Genomic DNA, 14,192 nt, shown 5'->3' with positions numbered 1-14,192 from the left:
CTGAGGTGGACTGAGGAGGTGGCGAACAGGTCACTTATAGGTTTGTACATGTGCTCATATTGAGCTATGTTGTCTCATTTGAATTAACACAAAGGACAAAGGCCAGGTGGACCTCAGTGATGATCCTCTCCTCTTACCCCGCAGGAGAAAGTGCATTACAGACTCTGTGACCTAAATGCGTATTTTTCTAAAGAATAAAGGGAGTAAAAAAGGAAAGGAAATATTTGCCACGTATACTAACTCTGAAAACATCTCTTTCATTTTTTGCCTCCTGTTAGTGTTACAAATTTTCTTTCACTTGTGTTTCTGGAACACTGTATGACTTTGCATCAGTTTCCTTTTTAATATTTTTAAAATAGATGTTCTTTATAATACACCTCTTTCACTCGCCTTAGTCATTTCTGTCAGCAGCGCTTCCTTTTCACTTTCATCTTTTGTATTTTTCATTCCTGACCCCAATTTCTCTTCTTTTTTTTCTTTTTTCCCCAGCATCATCACTATACAGTATCTCTTGCCTTTCTAAAGCGCTGCCTGCGGTTAGTGCTATAGAGCTGCTAGTGTTTATCAAGTCCCACAAACAGCTAGATCCCATCTTCCCTAAATGAAAAGGGGTTGGGTCACCCATTTTCCTGACTGGCAATTGCCGATCACTGAAATTTCACCTTCTCCTGCCACAGCATCATTCTAGCACTATGAGACAGGAAACCCATTAAGCTTCCTGACATGAAAAAGCAGTGATTGGAAAAGCTTCACCTGTTCTATTTCTGCCTGTTAGACTTCTTAAAGGCACAGGACCTCTGGGTGGGAGGAGGTAGAAATTAAGCAGCAATTAGCCACTGTGCTTCTGTTTGCCATCCAGTGGCATACCGTGGGGGTGCAGGGGGGGCCAGCCGCACCGGGCACAACATCTGGGGGTTAGGGTTAGGGGGCGCAAATCCACGGGTTAGGGGGCGCAATCCACGGGTTAGGGGGCACAAATTACTTGCCTTGCCCCAGGTGCTGACAACCCACGCTACGCCACTGTTGCCATCTATTATCAAGTAAGTAATAAAGAGTAAATGGAATACCAACCCAAATACGGAGGTCACCTATGCACCTTTCACTGATCTTTGTAGCTGGGCATGCATTAGAATTCGTACCTCTAGCCCCAAGGCATCAGAGGGACCTCCTGAGCAGTAAAGGGTGGGGTGGGGTGGGGTGGCTGCTAGAGGGAGGAGGGAGGAAATTCTCCTTCCACAACTTCCATATTCATGTAAGTATCTGATCACTGCATGCAGTTCTCCAATATGTGTGTGAAAGCCTAATTTCCCTGGATCAGGGTGGCTGTATCTTGCTGCATAAAGTTGTGTGTCTTCAGTGAAATCTAGACTGCTTTGATTAATAATTGATCATAAAAAGAGAGAACTTTCTCACTGATCTGAGAGCCTCAAGTAAATGAAACAAATGATATGGCTGCAAGTCTGAGCACTGCTCTTAAAAGAAGAACCCATAGGGCTCTGCCTTATATCAAGCTAGACTACAGTGGAACCTCGGGTTGCGGATGTAATCCGTGACAGAGGCACGTCCACAACCTGCAGCATTCGCATCCTGAAGTGCCGCGTCTGTGCAGGTGCCGGCGTGATTTGGCGCTTCTGCGCATGCGCGAGTGACAAAACCCAGAAGTAACCCGTGGATTTGCGCCCCCTAACCCTAACCCCCAGAACGGGTTACTTCCGGGTTTCCCGCGGTCCGCAACCTGATAACACGTAACCTGAAGCGTCCGTAACATGAGGTATGAATGAATTGGTCCATCTAGCTCAGTATGATCAGCGTTGATTGGCAGCAGCTGCCCAGGGTTTCAGAAAAAGGGACATTCCCCACTCCACGTGGAGATGCTAGGGACTGAATCAGGGACCTCCTGCATGCAAGGAAAATGTTGCATCACTGAACTATGGCCTCATCTAGAGCAACCATACTGCCTACACTGGGACAGCAGTGCCAACTTGGAGGGTTCCCTCTTGGAAGTGAGGAAGTGGAGAGTAGACAACAGCAGAGAAAGGACTAGGTATGTGCCACTGCTGCTCTCCCTCAAATTGTTAGGGCAACTTTGATTCCTGCCCCCTTTGCTTGCTGCAAACACGGATGGGGAACCTGTGACCCTCCACCAACCCTGCTGGCCATTTTCATTCACTCCCCTTCCTACATTTAACACAGCAACTTCTCTGAGTCTCTCTGTTGTCTACTGTTCACTTTCATTGGCCTGGACACTGCCAAATAAGTATGTCATAGAACGACCTTCCTTGATCTTGGGCAACCAAAATTTGTTGGACTACAACTTCCATTATCCTCATCTGGTATAGCCAATGATCAAGGATGCTGGATTCTGTATTCAAAGCAAACATTGGAAATAGATAATTTAAATAAAATAAAATCTACTGCTGTGGCCCCTGTGTCAACCTGAAGTCCATATGAGCTGAACCTTGGCTGCTGTGAGTTAATGTAAAACATCTCTCGAATACCATTCGCAGTTAAGACTTTGAACAATAAGTGAGATTGTGGTCCTAATTAGAGGGGACTGGTGAGAGTGAAACAGCACACCGTTATCTTATGCTCAACTTTAATACCACATGACCGCAACTGCTTTTATGTTTTTGTTTGGTTTTTTTCTTTTTTAGCCTTTTGAGTGAAGGAGTTAATTACAGGGGAAGTCTATTCATTTTCTTCAATTAATGAAATCTGTATGGATTTTAATTATGAAAATCTTAAGAGTTTTACTTGGCCAGAGGGGCCTATCAGAATTACTCAGTCTCCTCTATCTAGCTATAGAGTCATTAGCACATATTAGAGATAATGATGGAAGGAGGGATGCTTACTGTGTGTAGCTGCCGATATTCTTGCATCCTCTGTCCTGCATTAATGAATTGGGTTGTCAACAGCTGCCGGACAGTGCAACCCAAGACATGTCTGATCAAAAAGAAGTCCCACTGAGTTTGATAGGGCTCACACTCCCAGGTAAGTCAATTATTCCAGCCTTTAATTTTGCAAATGCAAATATTACAGTCTTCTGCTTTTTGGTACATTAAACTAAATCCAATGGAAGTTAGCTGAATATTTCAATTACTATCTTTCACCACCACTACTTACTGCACCAGATGCACAGAAGGAAGACCAGACTAATGCTTCCATCATTTTGTACTTCCCAAACCTAAATTATTTTGTATGGATTATGGCATTGCCCATGGTTCATCTTCTAAGCATCGCTTCAATAAGGAATCTGCAGGCATGCTGTAGCAAATCAGTATCAAAGCTAAATGCTGAACCAATCACTGTACTATTTTAAGGCTCTGCTAGTGTAATTGGGAACACTTGGAAATTTCACAAACTCCCCACTGTGTTTTACCATCTTCCCAGGCTTCACCTGTTTTAAGCGGCCATTGCAAAATGTTACTCATCTCTTCCTCCCTTCCATAATCAGTATGATGAAGCACCTTCTCCCAGCACCAAAGAAAAGCATCTGTGTATTCTTGATCCAGCCCTTTGCTTTTCTTCTCCTTGTGCACAGTGAGCAACGAATAATGCAATGGGGGAATGCAGGACCTAGTAGCACAATAGGAACCAGATCAGCATACTGCTAGCACACCTGGAGGGGCATACAAAAGGGAGGACACTGGTTTTTGCTTTAAGTTGGGAGCTGCTACTGCCTTAAGGGTATTCAGATTCATGCATGCAGTTGGGGGGGGGGGGTTAGTGTCCATGTGTTGCCTTCATCAAAAGGCCATTCCATATTTTCCCTCCACCATTTAATCAGTATTTGCTGTTTTTGTTTGACTTCAGATATTTTGTGTCAACGGTAAATCTCAATTAAATGGGAAATATGGGTCTGTATTTTCAAGAGAACAGTGGGTGGATGTTGTACAGAACCTGCATGCATGAACACCAGAGTCCCCTGTAATCCAGCTTCTATTCCTCTTTCGAGTCTGAAACCTGAAATTGTTACCTACAAAATGGGACTACAGCACGCGTGTTATGAAACTGCTTGCTAAATTGGTCACTTGTAAGGTCTTGTCAAAAGGTGAAAACTTCACCACTTCCCTTGATTTCTGCTTTAGGATTAGCATTTAGCAGGATGCTACAGACTTTCAAAGAGATGCATCTTGACTGTTCATTCAAATGTGTAGGTAGCAGGGAGGGGCATAGAATGCTGGGTACAAATGAGACCTGAGGGAGGAGAGGAAGTGTCTAGACATTAGAAAAAACAAAAGTGAGGGGAGGGGAGCTGTCAAAAGCTGCTATTTGAAGAGCAACAGTTAACTGACACTTGCCACACAATTAACAATGGATCCATTTTATTTACTGTCCCATCCCAACCGAACATTCTAAGAACAGTAATTTTTAAGACCTGGTGCCAAAGATTACTTTTTTCCTCCTCCCTCCTCATCTTTCCCCCTTTTGTGTTGTGTCTGTTAATTTAACGGTAAGGCTGAGGGCAGGGAGGGCCAAAGGCAGCTTGCTTATTTTTTTGTAAGTCCCTTGAGATCCCTTTCTGGCTGAAGAGCAGGACAAAAATATATTAAAACAAATTATAAGGAACTGTTCTCATTACAAATAAGGGATTTCTCTCCAGGTGGTAACAAAAAGCGTCAACTCTCTATCCAATTAGCAGGTCTGGGATGTAAGTGTTGATCCAATTGCATGTACGGTGTGCAATTACTTATAGGGATGCACAAGTGCCCTTTTAGTAGAATAAACTACTACCGTGCAGAACAGAAAACACTTTCTGGCTTACAATTTAAGAATGGTTTAAAAAACACTTCCCCACACTGCAAGACAGATGGGGGGGGGGAGAGACCTGCGGTTCTCAGAAATAAAGTGTTTCCTTCTGTGGCACTCATTCTTGTTTATATTAAAGATGAAAGCAGGCTTTCACATCCCCTTCAGAAAGGTAGATATTGACCATCAGATGCACTCTTTCGCTCTTCACAAGAGATGAACTGAAGTTACTCTCTGAATCTAGATTATAGAGCACTGGCTGGGCATATTGTTTGTATACTGTTTACAAAAGTGCTGGCTATCCCAGAGATGTATGAGGTGAAGAAGAAGAAATCATACTTTAGCTCTTGGAGCACCCTCTATAGGTCAAATTGACAAGAACAGAGGTTTGATTTTATTTTATTTTTAAAAAAAGAACTCCGCAAAAAGCTTGATTACTTTCACCATTCAGATTAACAAATAAATTCAATGGATTTTTATTATTCCTAAAGATTTATATGGATAGTAATAAACCATAAAGAACTGGTGTTTAAGTAGTTTATTCTGGTTTTCTGGAGAATCCAGACAAAATGGTTGCAAAAACTACTGCATTCAAGGGTTTTCCTGGGAGTCCTCCATGTTTCAAGACCTGGGCTGCAGTGTTTTTTCTAACTTTAAGTGCAACTGCAGTGCTAACCTCTAATGTGGGAACTGGGAAAGTGGTATTAACTCACCTTGCATGGAGGAGTGGAACTGTGAAGCAGTTGGTGACAGAGAAAAGCTCCACCTTTCTATGATGTTTGCACTATATTTTATGGTTGCACTTTGCTGCACTGGTGTCACAGTTAAATTCAAAAAATCAGCTACTTGGGAATTGCATACCAGATTTAGGCCTAGTTCCCTGTTCTTTACTATAGAACTAACCAGGAGCATTTCAACCTGCATTGCTACTATTTTATTTCTTGTACAGTGGTGCCTCGCAAGACGAAATTAATTCGTTCCGCAAGTCTTTTCATCTTGCGAGTTTTTCGTCTTGCGAAGCACGGTTTCCCATAGGAATGCATTGAAAATCTATCAATGCGTTCCTATGGAAACCGCCTTCAGACCAGGTCCGGGGACAGTCTGTCCCCCGACCTCTTCTGAAGGCCGGCGGGGGGCGAAAGTCTTTGCTTCCCCCTGCCTGCCTTCCCGGGACAGCGGAGACTTCTCCGCTGTCCCGGGGCGATCTTAAAATGCTGGCGGGCAGCAGCGAACCCTTCGCTGCCGTCCCCCAGCATTTTAAAAGCCCCCGGGACAGCGGAGACTTCTCGGGGCGATTTTAAAATGCTGGCGGGCGGCAGCGAAGCCTTCGCTGCCGCCCGCCCACATTTTAAAAACCCCGGGACAGCGGAGGACTTCTCCGCTGTCCGGGGCGATCTTAAAATGCTGGCGGGCGGCAGCGCTTGCGAAGCAAGCCCATAGGGAAATTCTTGTGAAGCAAGCCCATAGGGAAATTCGTTTTGCGAAGCGCCTCCAAAACGGAAAACCCTTTCGTCTAGCGGGTTTTTCGTCTTGCGAGGCGTTCGTCTTGCGGGGCACCACTGTAATATGTTACCTGTTCCCAGGAATTAAACAGGCAATGTTTGCCATTTTTATATCCTGTTTAAATTCTTTGTGTACTAAAGCAAATATTTACTACTAAAAACCAGAGCAAGTACAGTGGTACCTCGGGTTAAGAACTTAATTCGTTCCGGAGGTCCGTTCTTAACCTGAAACACCACTTTAGCTAATGGGGCCTCCTGCTGCTGCCGCGCCACCGGAGCATGATTTCTGTTCTCATCCTGAAGCAAAGTTCTTAACCTGAAGCACTATTTCTGGGTTAGCGGAGTCTGTAACCTGAAGTGTATGTAACCTGAAGTGTATGTAACCCAAGGTACCACTGGCAGGATAGTAATGTAGAAGATAGCATTGCCACAAATGCCATATGGAACCAGGGATAAACCTGCTTCCAGCTGAATGCAGAAAAGAAATGCAGAGGGACTCATTGTGAAAGGAATAACAGGAACTACTACCCTTATAAGAGGCAAAATATCAGAAGTAAACATGTTCCATATTTAAGTTCAGTAACTGGACTTCTGGAGCACTGTGAGAGTTGCTTTAAGTACGCACTTTTGTCAGTAAAGGATTAGCTATCAGATATGTGCCTTCCTTGGCTGTGGGTGCTTAGGACAATAGCTAGTGAGGGTGATTAAACTCTTCAAATGCTATTTGAAGCTATAAAATTCTATAAACACAAGGTATAAGCAATTCAAAACTTGTATGCTAGCACTTCTTAAAAACGGTATTGACTAGACCAATACAAAATCTGCTCAAAAACAAGACTTAAATGAAACAACCTGTATATACATTTTTATTAACAAGGGCATCCTCACTGTGATTGAACAAGGCAGTGGGAAATACAAGGACAAAACATCAGACATGACAACTTCATAGTTTAACAAAATATTGGCATATGAGACTTATATACAGCTGTATTTTCATAGAGTAACATCTCTATTGTATTTTATACACAGACATATAAGAGCTGACCATTTTGAAAAGACAGTTTGGTTCATAAAGGGGTCAAAAATCCTGCCCCGAATCTAAAAATATTAAATCTAAAAATGATCAAGGTCATCATTGTCTGGACAGTTTCCATTTTATATCCATCCAATTAAAGCCTTTTCTGAAAGCCATACATGAAATATCAAAAATATATTGATGAGTCTATCACTAATCATGAATGCTTATATTTACAGTAAGTTACCAAATTCATCACCAAATGCTTTATTTACAATTCTCTATTTCCCCTTTGTGAGTCATTAAAAGTTTAAAAACCATAGAAATACCAGTTAGAAACAATGCATTAAAAAACATACTTGTTTACAACCATTCAGACTGTGTGAAAATAAATGCATGAAAATGCACATTTTAATACAAGTACTCTCACAAAAACTTTTAATTCCAATATGAAGTGAAATAATTTTGCCCTGAAATTTTAGGGTGTGGATCCTTCTCTTTCAGCAAAGCTGCAAGACAAAAATGAATCAGTCCATTAGGAATTAATTCTCAATAAATATTATATGTTTTCTCTTTCTGAAACTTGTTACCATACCTTGCATACATTTTAATATTTGTTAATATGTTTTTATATGTAATGAATCACATTTTCTGCATACATTGTCTGTTCATAATTTAATTTAATGACTGCTTCATCACTTGCATAAGTTGTGCTGCATGTAAGGTGCCATAAGACTACAATGTGTAGCTTCCTGCTGGCAGTGGAAGTCCAAACAAAAAAGAATGGTGATTTGGGAATTTCAGAACACAAGTAAGTGATGTCCAGAGCACTGTCTAATCCTGTTATGTTCAATGAATTGTGGGCAAGGTGCTTGGATCTGTCAGGGTGACCACTTGTGTTCTGGACCCTTGCCCCTCTTGGCTGATAAAAACTAGCAGGGATGGGACAGCTTGCTGGGCAAGGGAGGTGATCAATGCCTCCTTGCGAGAGGGAGTGGTCCCTGACGACTTGAAGGAGGCAGTGGTAAAACCACTCAAGTAATCTAAGTCATTACTGCTCAGTTACCAACCTCCCCTTCTTGGGCAAGGTTATTCAACGAGTGGTCGCAGACCAGATCTAGGCACTCTTGGAGGAAACAAATTTTCTACATCCATTTCAATCGCAGTTTAGGCCCAGTTTTGGTGCAGAATTCAGCAGCCAGGTTGTTCACGAGGACAAGATGGTTTGAGCCTATAACACCAGCCTTGGCCCGACTGCAGTGGCTGTCAAATAGTTTCTGGGCCCAATTCAAAGTGCTGGTTCTGACCTATAGTTATAAACAGCTCAAGACCACAGTACCTCAAGGACTGCCTCTCCCCATATGACCTGACCCAGACCCTGCAGTTATCACCTGAGGCTCTTCTTCATCTGCCTCCTACACAAGAGGTCTGGAGGTGGCAACACAAGAATGAGCCCTTTATGAGGTGGCGCCCCACTTGTCAAATGCTCTCCCCAAGGAGGCTTCCCTGGCACTTTTTTTTGTTATGTATCTTTAGGCTCCAAGCAAAAACATTCCTCTTCTCCCAGGCCTTTGGCTAATTAAATGATCTGTGGCTTATTAAATGGGTGAGTGTAATTATGTGTATTTTTATTATTTATGTTTATTATTATTTATGTTTATCATTATTATGCTATACCTTTTTGTGTTTTATATTGTAAACAGCCCTGTCAAAAAATAACAGGTAAGAAAAAGAGGCAAAGACAACTGTCCATAGACATACATGCACTGCAAACTAACAATGAAATTGCATGCATGTCTTCTCAGAAATAAGCCCCCCTGAGTTGAACTGGGCGTACTCCCAGGGAAGTGTGTGATGGACTGCAGCCAAATATTTGCTGTGAAAGCTGAGTAGGTAAAAAATATTTCCAAATATAATGGGCAGCTACAGAATGCATTTTTTGTGTTTTTAAGAAGAACAGACTGGTCTTTTTTCCCAATCTTCAGTACTTGTGTAAGCTACCAAATTTTACATGATCCACACAATGCTATGTTAAACTTTCAGTAACTCACAAAAGTAAAGTTTTTCTAGAGGCCTATTGGAGAGATAATATGACAAAATTAGCCATAAGAGCTTGACCTATAAGTCTAGATCTTAGGAACACAGAAAGCTGCCTTATACTTGGAGCACCTGGTCATCTTGCTCAGTATTGCTTACAGACTGGCAGCCGCTTTTCACAGTTTCTCTCCTAGCTCTACCTGGAGATGCCAGATTGAACTTGGGACCTGCTGTATACAAAGCAGATGCTCTCCCACTGAGGTATAGCCCTACAACCTTTGGTGTGCCTCAAAGTGTAAAATAAAGGAGGGAGTCAATAAAACTTGAACAGAATATAAATAGTGCAGGGCAAATAGATGGCTGTTTTTATATCTTGTAAATTAGTCAAGAAGCTGCCGATTGAGGCAAAGGAGTGTGTAGAGTGGTAAAATGGATTGAATTTGATGGAAGCACAATGTTAAGTGAAGTCTGACAATATGTTTATCCATAATACCGATATGGCATATTTCAGATCACAATGCCACAGTATTTTAAACAAAACTCAGAACTAAGGTGACACATCAAAACATAATTGCTGGAGCAATTCTTCATACTTACAATAAATATTTCAGGCATACAGAGAAAAATACAGCAAAATAAACTGTTCAACCCTTCTATGTCAGCTGATAACACTCAGCAGTTATATGAATATTTAGGGTTCTTGGTATGGTCGTCATAGAAAGATAGGGGAGATTTCCCAACTATGCGGATGTTTAAGTAATTTGTTGTACAGAATAATTTTCTGTTAACTGCTCCAAACCCTGCTCTACAGCTGCAGAAGAAAACACATGGCCCCAGCTATTCTAAACAGGCTAGAACAGAGTAACTGCTTCAGTACAAAATATGCTTCAGAACAGGCATGGCTACTTATTCTAAATGCACACTTCATAGGCCTACGGATGCAGATTTGCAGCAACATAAAGACGTGCAAGAACTACAGAAAAATACTGCAACCAACCTAGATAAATCTATGTGCAGTGTTTACACTGGGTATGCATTTGGATATTATCTCTAAAGGGGGAGAGCAGAACATGAATATTTATGGGGGTGCAGATTCGAAGCTGCCAACAGGACAGTATCTTAGACCTGCTGCAGCTTAGGGAGGAAAAAAACAAGTTGCAGGACTGACAACTGTATAATGTAATGGTAATAAATGAAATGAAACTTCCACTTTCTCAGTAGAAAAACTATGCATAAGAGCATAAGAATGAGTGGAGTCAAATTAAACAAAATCGTTCCCTTTCCCTGCTCAAAGAAAGTTACACAAATAACTGATGACTGAAGTGGATGGTTATCATCACTCAGCAAGCTCAAAAAATAGACAAAGCTAATGCACAGTTTTAAGGGGTGGGGGCAAGTTAAGCTAAATGGAGCAGAACTGGCAATACAAGTCATATGGTAGTCCCATGCAACTGCTAAAAGCATAAACTGAATTGTCAGGACTCTTGGCCACTGCCACGCAGGATGTTAGGTTCAATGATATTTGGTCCACTCCTCTAATGGAAGCTATGTTCTTAACCATTCAGGAGGCATGTTTAGTTTTTCCTTCTGACATCAGCATGTGGTTTTCTATCATTAATATCTTCCTTCAGAGTTCTTATTTTTACCCAATTAATTACTGCTTTGTCGCTGGACTTTGGGACCAATGCTCTGAGTTTCCTCTTCTGGATTTGGACGTTTCCCAGTGCACATTCCAGCAACAAGAGATGCTCTTCCTGCAAATTGAAACCAAAGACCTACTTTAAGAATCTATTTGAGTTTCAGATAATGCCATCACACATGTTTATAGAACTTACCTTGCTGAATTAAGTGTGTTTTCTGGCCTTCCCCATGAGCGTAATGCAAAATACCACTCCCTTGAGGGTAACCTGCTAAAAACACATTAAAATATTTTTGAAATGTGTAATAGATCTGCAATAAATATTTCTGATCAAAGTTCTAGAAATTCTTCATACAATTATAATACATTTTAATTTAAGTGCCTCCAACTGGGCTGTCAATTGTGTAAGCTACATAAATCTTAAAAGGTAGGTGTCTAAGCTTGGTGAATACATAGTGCAGGGGTCAGCAAACTTTTTCAGCAGGGGGCCAGTCTGCTATCCCTCAGACCTTGTGGGGGGGGCGGACTATATTGGGGGGGGCGAAGAAATTCCTGTGCCCCCCAAATAACCCAGAGATGCATTTTAAATAAAAGCACACGTTCTACTCATGTAAAAACACACTGATTCCCGGACTGTCCGTGGGCTGGATTTAGAAGGCAATTGGGCCGGATCCAGCCCCCAGGCCTTAGTTTGCCTACCCATGACATAGGGAAATCTAAAAATTAGTCTTGTTGCAGCCCGTGCCCTTGGCCCCAAGGAATAGCTTTTGGCTGTGTGCATACCTAAGAGGCTAAAATTTTGAAGTCCCATGTGTTCCTCCTGCTTTATTTCCTTCTCCACCGTTCCAGTTGGGATCTGTGGTTAACTTGCATAGCTGAAAATTGTAGAACTCCAGCATATGGGTGGATAAATACTGACAGAACTATCTCACTTTTTCTAAAGCCAGTGAGATTTCAGTGCTTAATTATTCAGGCATACTTAGCTCTCTCTAAATGACAACCTGTATGATTGCTGGCAATGCAATGCAAATCCCACTTGAGGAAGTCCCATTTATTTTCTAGAATTCTTCCTCTTGCACCTTGGTCCTCAACAACACACTTACACAGAGGGTAGCCGGGGAATTGGTACTAAAAGCATCTGAAACTTTGTAGGGGCAAGTGGGAGATAAACTTTTCTTTGATTTACAAACTCTGATGCTTCAGCATGAAGTTCTCTTGACTTTATTTTGGTTCCTCTTGGAGAGGGCCAGATATTTTTGCTGAGATACATTCACTTAAAGAAGGTTAAAAGGAACCTGTCCGATAGAGACAAGGTGCACATAATTACAGGCGGCATGGCAGGAAACCCCTCATTCCCCATGTTCAATTGGTATAATCCAAAGTATTGGAATAAGTTAGACTTCTGAGAAATTTAATGCAAAACTGAAGCAATGTTGTCTTACCTTGCTGCTGAATTCCACTAGTTCCTGTATGAGGTTCTCCTAAAGTGCATGTTTGAACACTTCCTGTATGGGCTTCATTTGTTCCCATTTGAGATCCTGGAAGAACACAAATCTGCATGGTTAGCTCTACTCATTTCTGGGAAGGTACAGGCTTCCTATCAATAGTAAATTTGTTTTAATGGTATCTCTGTCCCAGTGCAATGCAGACACATCCACAATCACAATAAAATTAATTTCTGGCTAGACTGCCAATTCATTTATGATCCTGCCTGAAGGAAGCATTTATTCCTTTGCCATTCAAGAAATTAGACTTTCTGGTCAGTCCCCCAAACTATTTTTGTTTGGTTTTAAAGATTATAATCTGAAAGCTATGAGAACTTCTTCAGCATGTGAAATGCTAAACTGCCTGAGCTCCTTATGTGTATTTGTGTGCTAGTTACATAGCCCATTTTCTTAACCAAATCCATGTGCAATCTCTACTTTCGCATGTTAACTGAACTTGGACAGGAATCTTAGTACATGCAAACAATGACTTGCAAGTACTTTCATCTAGGTTCAAAGTAACCAAGATAGAAAAGGCCTTAATCCTGATTTCTAAATACTGTATTGTAGAACTACATCTGCATATTATTTTGAAAAGAACTATTAAATATTTAGTCATCATAACTGTATTTTATGACATTATTAATATATATGCTATCAATATTTATATATACATATTACATACTCAGATGTAAACACTAAGAAAGTTGAAGAGTTCCCCTTTTGTAGTGGAAAGGATCTCTACCTGCAACTGGTTATCAGTATAATAGATGCTGTACAAATAAAATGAAAACATTGCATTTCGCCTTTCTGGTTTGTTTTTTTAGACTGTTAGTGTTGTGTTGGAGTTCTTTTAACTTTTTATGGTTATGTACTTTATTGGAAACTACTTATTTAAACTGCCTTCAGTACGCATTTATTTGTGGAAAATGCAGTAATTGACTATTGGCTAATTGTGTTCCAGTCCAGGTGCTGAGATAAGAGGCATGATGCTCCCTCAAAAGCTGTGGAGTGAATTAAACCCTATCCCATCTGTAGTCTGTGTGTAGATGTCCACTTTACCTATTAACTGAGTGATTATGAATAATAATGACCATATGCTATTGAAGTTCTAATTTTTGAAAGTTGGTAAGATAGATTTGCTAAACAATACAATGTCATTGGAGTCTTAAGTAGAGTTTACTGCTTTCTATTTCCCAGCCTACTTTTATTAAGAATAGGTAGAACTTACCACTGGCATTGGTACAACTAGGAAGGGTTTCCCCTGGTGAATATCCCATTAGGCCACTATTTCCATTCCCATTCCCATTAGAAGGCACTGATGCAAGCAGACCTAATCAAAACAAAATACATTAGCATCAGAATGAAGAACATGCATTTTTGTTTAGTCACTATCTTTTCCAATTCTGCTGGTGGGCTTTCTGTATTTCATCCAAAATGAAAATTAGGTCCTCCAAGAAACAGATCATAGAAGAAAATTACAAGGATTGGCAGTATTGTTAAATTTATGACTGTTCATCCAGGCATGAGAACATAGTCTGAATTCGAATACAAAGATTTTAAAAATGCAGGAACCGGGGAGGGGGGGGGCACAAAGGCAGCACCAAGATCAGTATCTGGAAAGTACGTAAAAGCAGCAAATTCTCCTTTCATATGGATGTTCATTTTCTCTTTCCAGACAGAAGAATGCAATGGGCTGTATCCAACTAAGTTAGACACTTACTATGACTAAAAAATGGATCCAACTCCATGTTTTAAAAAAATCT

General features: G+C 41.0%; 1 protein-coding gene across 5 annotated transcripts in view; it reads right to left on the bottom strand.

Moving 5' to 3' along the window:
- Window positions 1-7,094: 7,094 nt before the first annotated feature.
- Window positions 7,095-14,192, bottom strand: part of CRY1 (cryptochrome circadian regulator 1) — a 32,087-nt gene continuing 24,989 nt past the window's right edge. For 2 of the 5 annotated variants that reach the window (XM_083700368.1, XM_083700372.1), the window contains exons 10-14: window positions 13,658-13,759; window positions 12,385-12,480; window positions 11,139-11,213; window positions 10,950-11,057; window positions 7,095-7,775 (exon numbers count right to left, since the gene is read on the bottom strand). In XM_083700368.1, the coding sequence (XP_083556494.1) occupies window positions 10,954-11,057; window positions 11,139-11,213; window positions 12,385-12,480; window positions 13,658-13,759 (377 nt within the window). In that variant the 3' untranslated portion in view covers window positions 7,095-7,775; window positions 10,950-10,953. The remainder of the gene's footprint in view (window positions 7,776-10,949; window positions 11,058-11,138; window positions 11,214-12,384; window positions 12,481-13,657; window positions 13,760-14,192) is intronic. The other 3 variants (XM_083700369.1, XM_083700371.1, XM_083700370.1) reach the window with 3 other exon arrangements.

Source organism: Podarcis gaigeae, assembly GCF_964106915.1.
Source record: "Podarcis gaigeae genome assembly, chromosome: 10".
NCBI classification, from domain to species: Eukaryota; Metazoa; Chordata; class Lepidosauria; order Squamata; family Lacertidae; genus Podarcis; species Podarcis gaigeae.
This window is presented reverse-complemented; position numbering and strand designations above follow the sequence as displayed.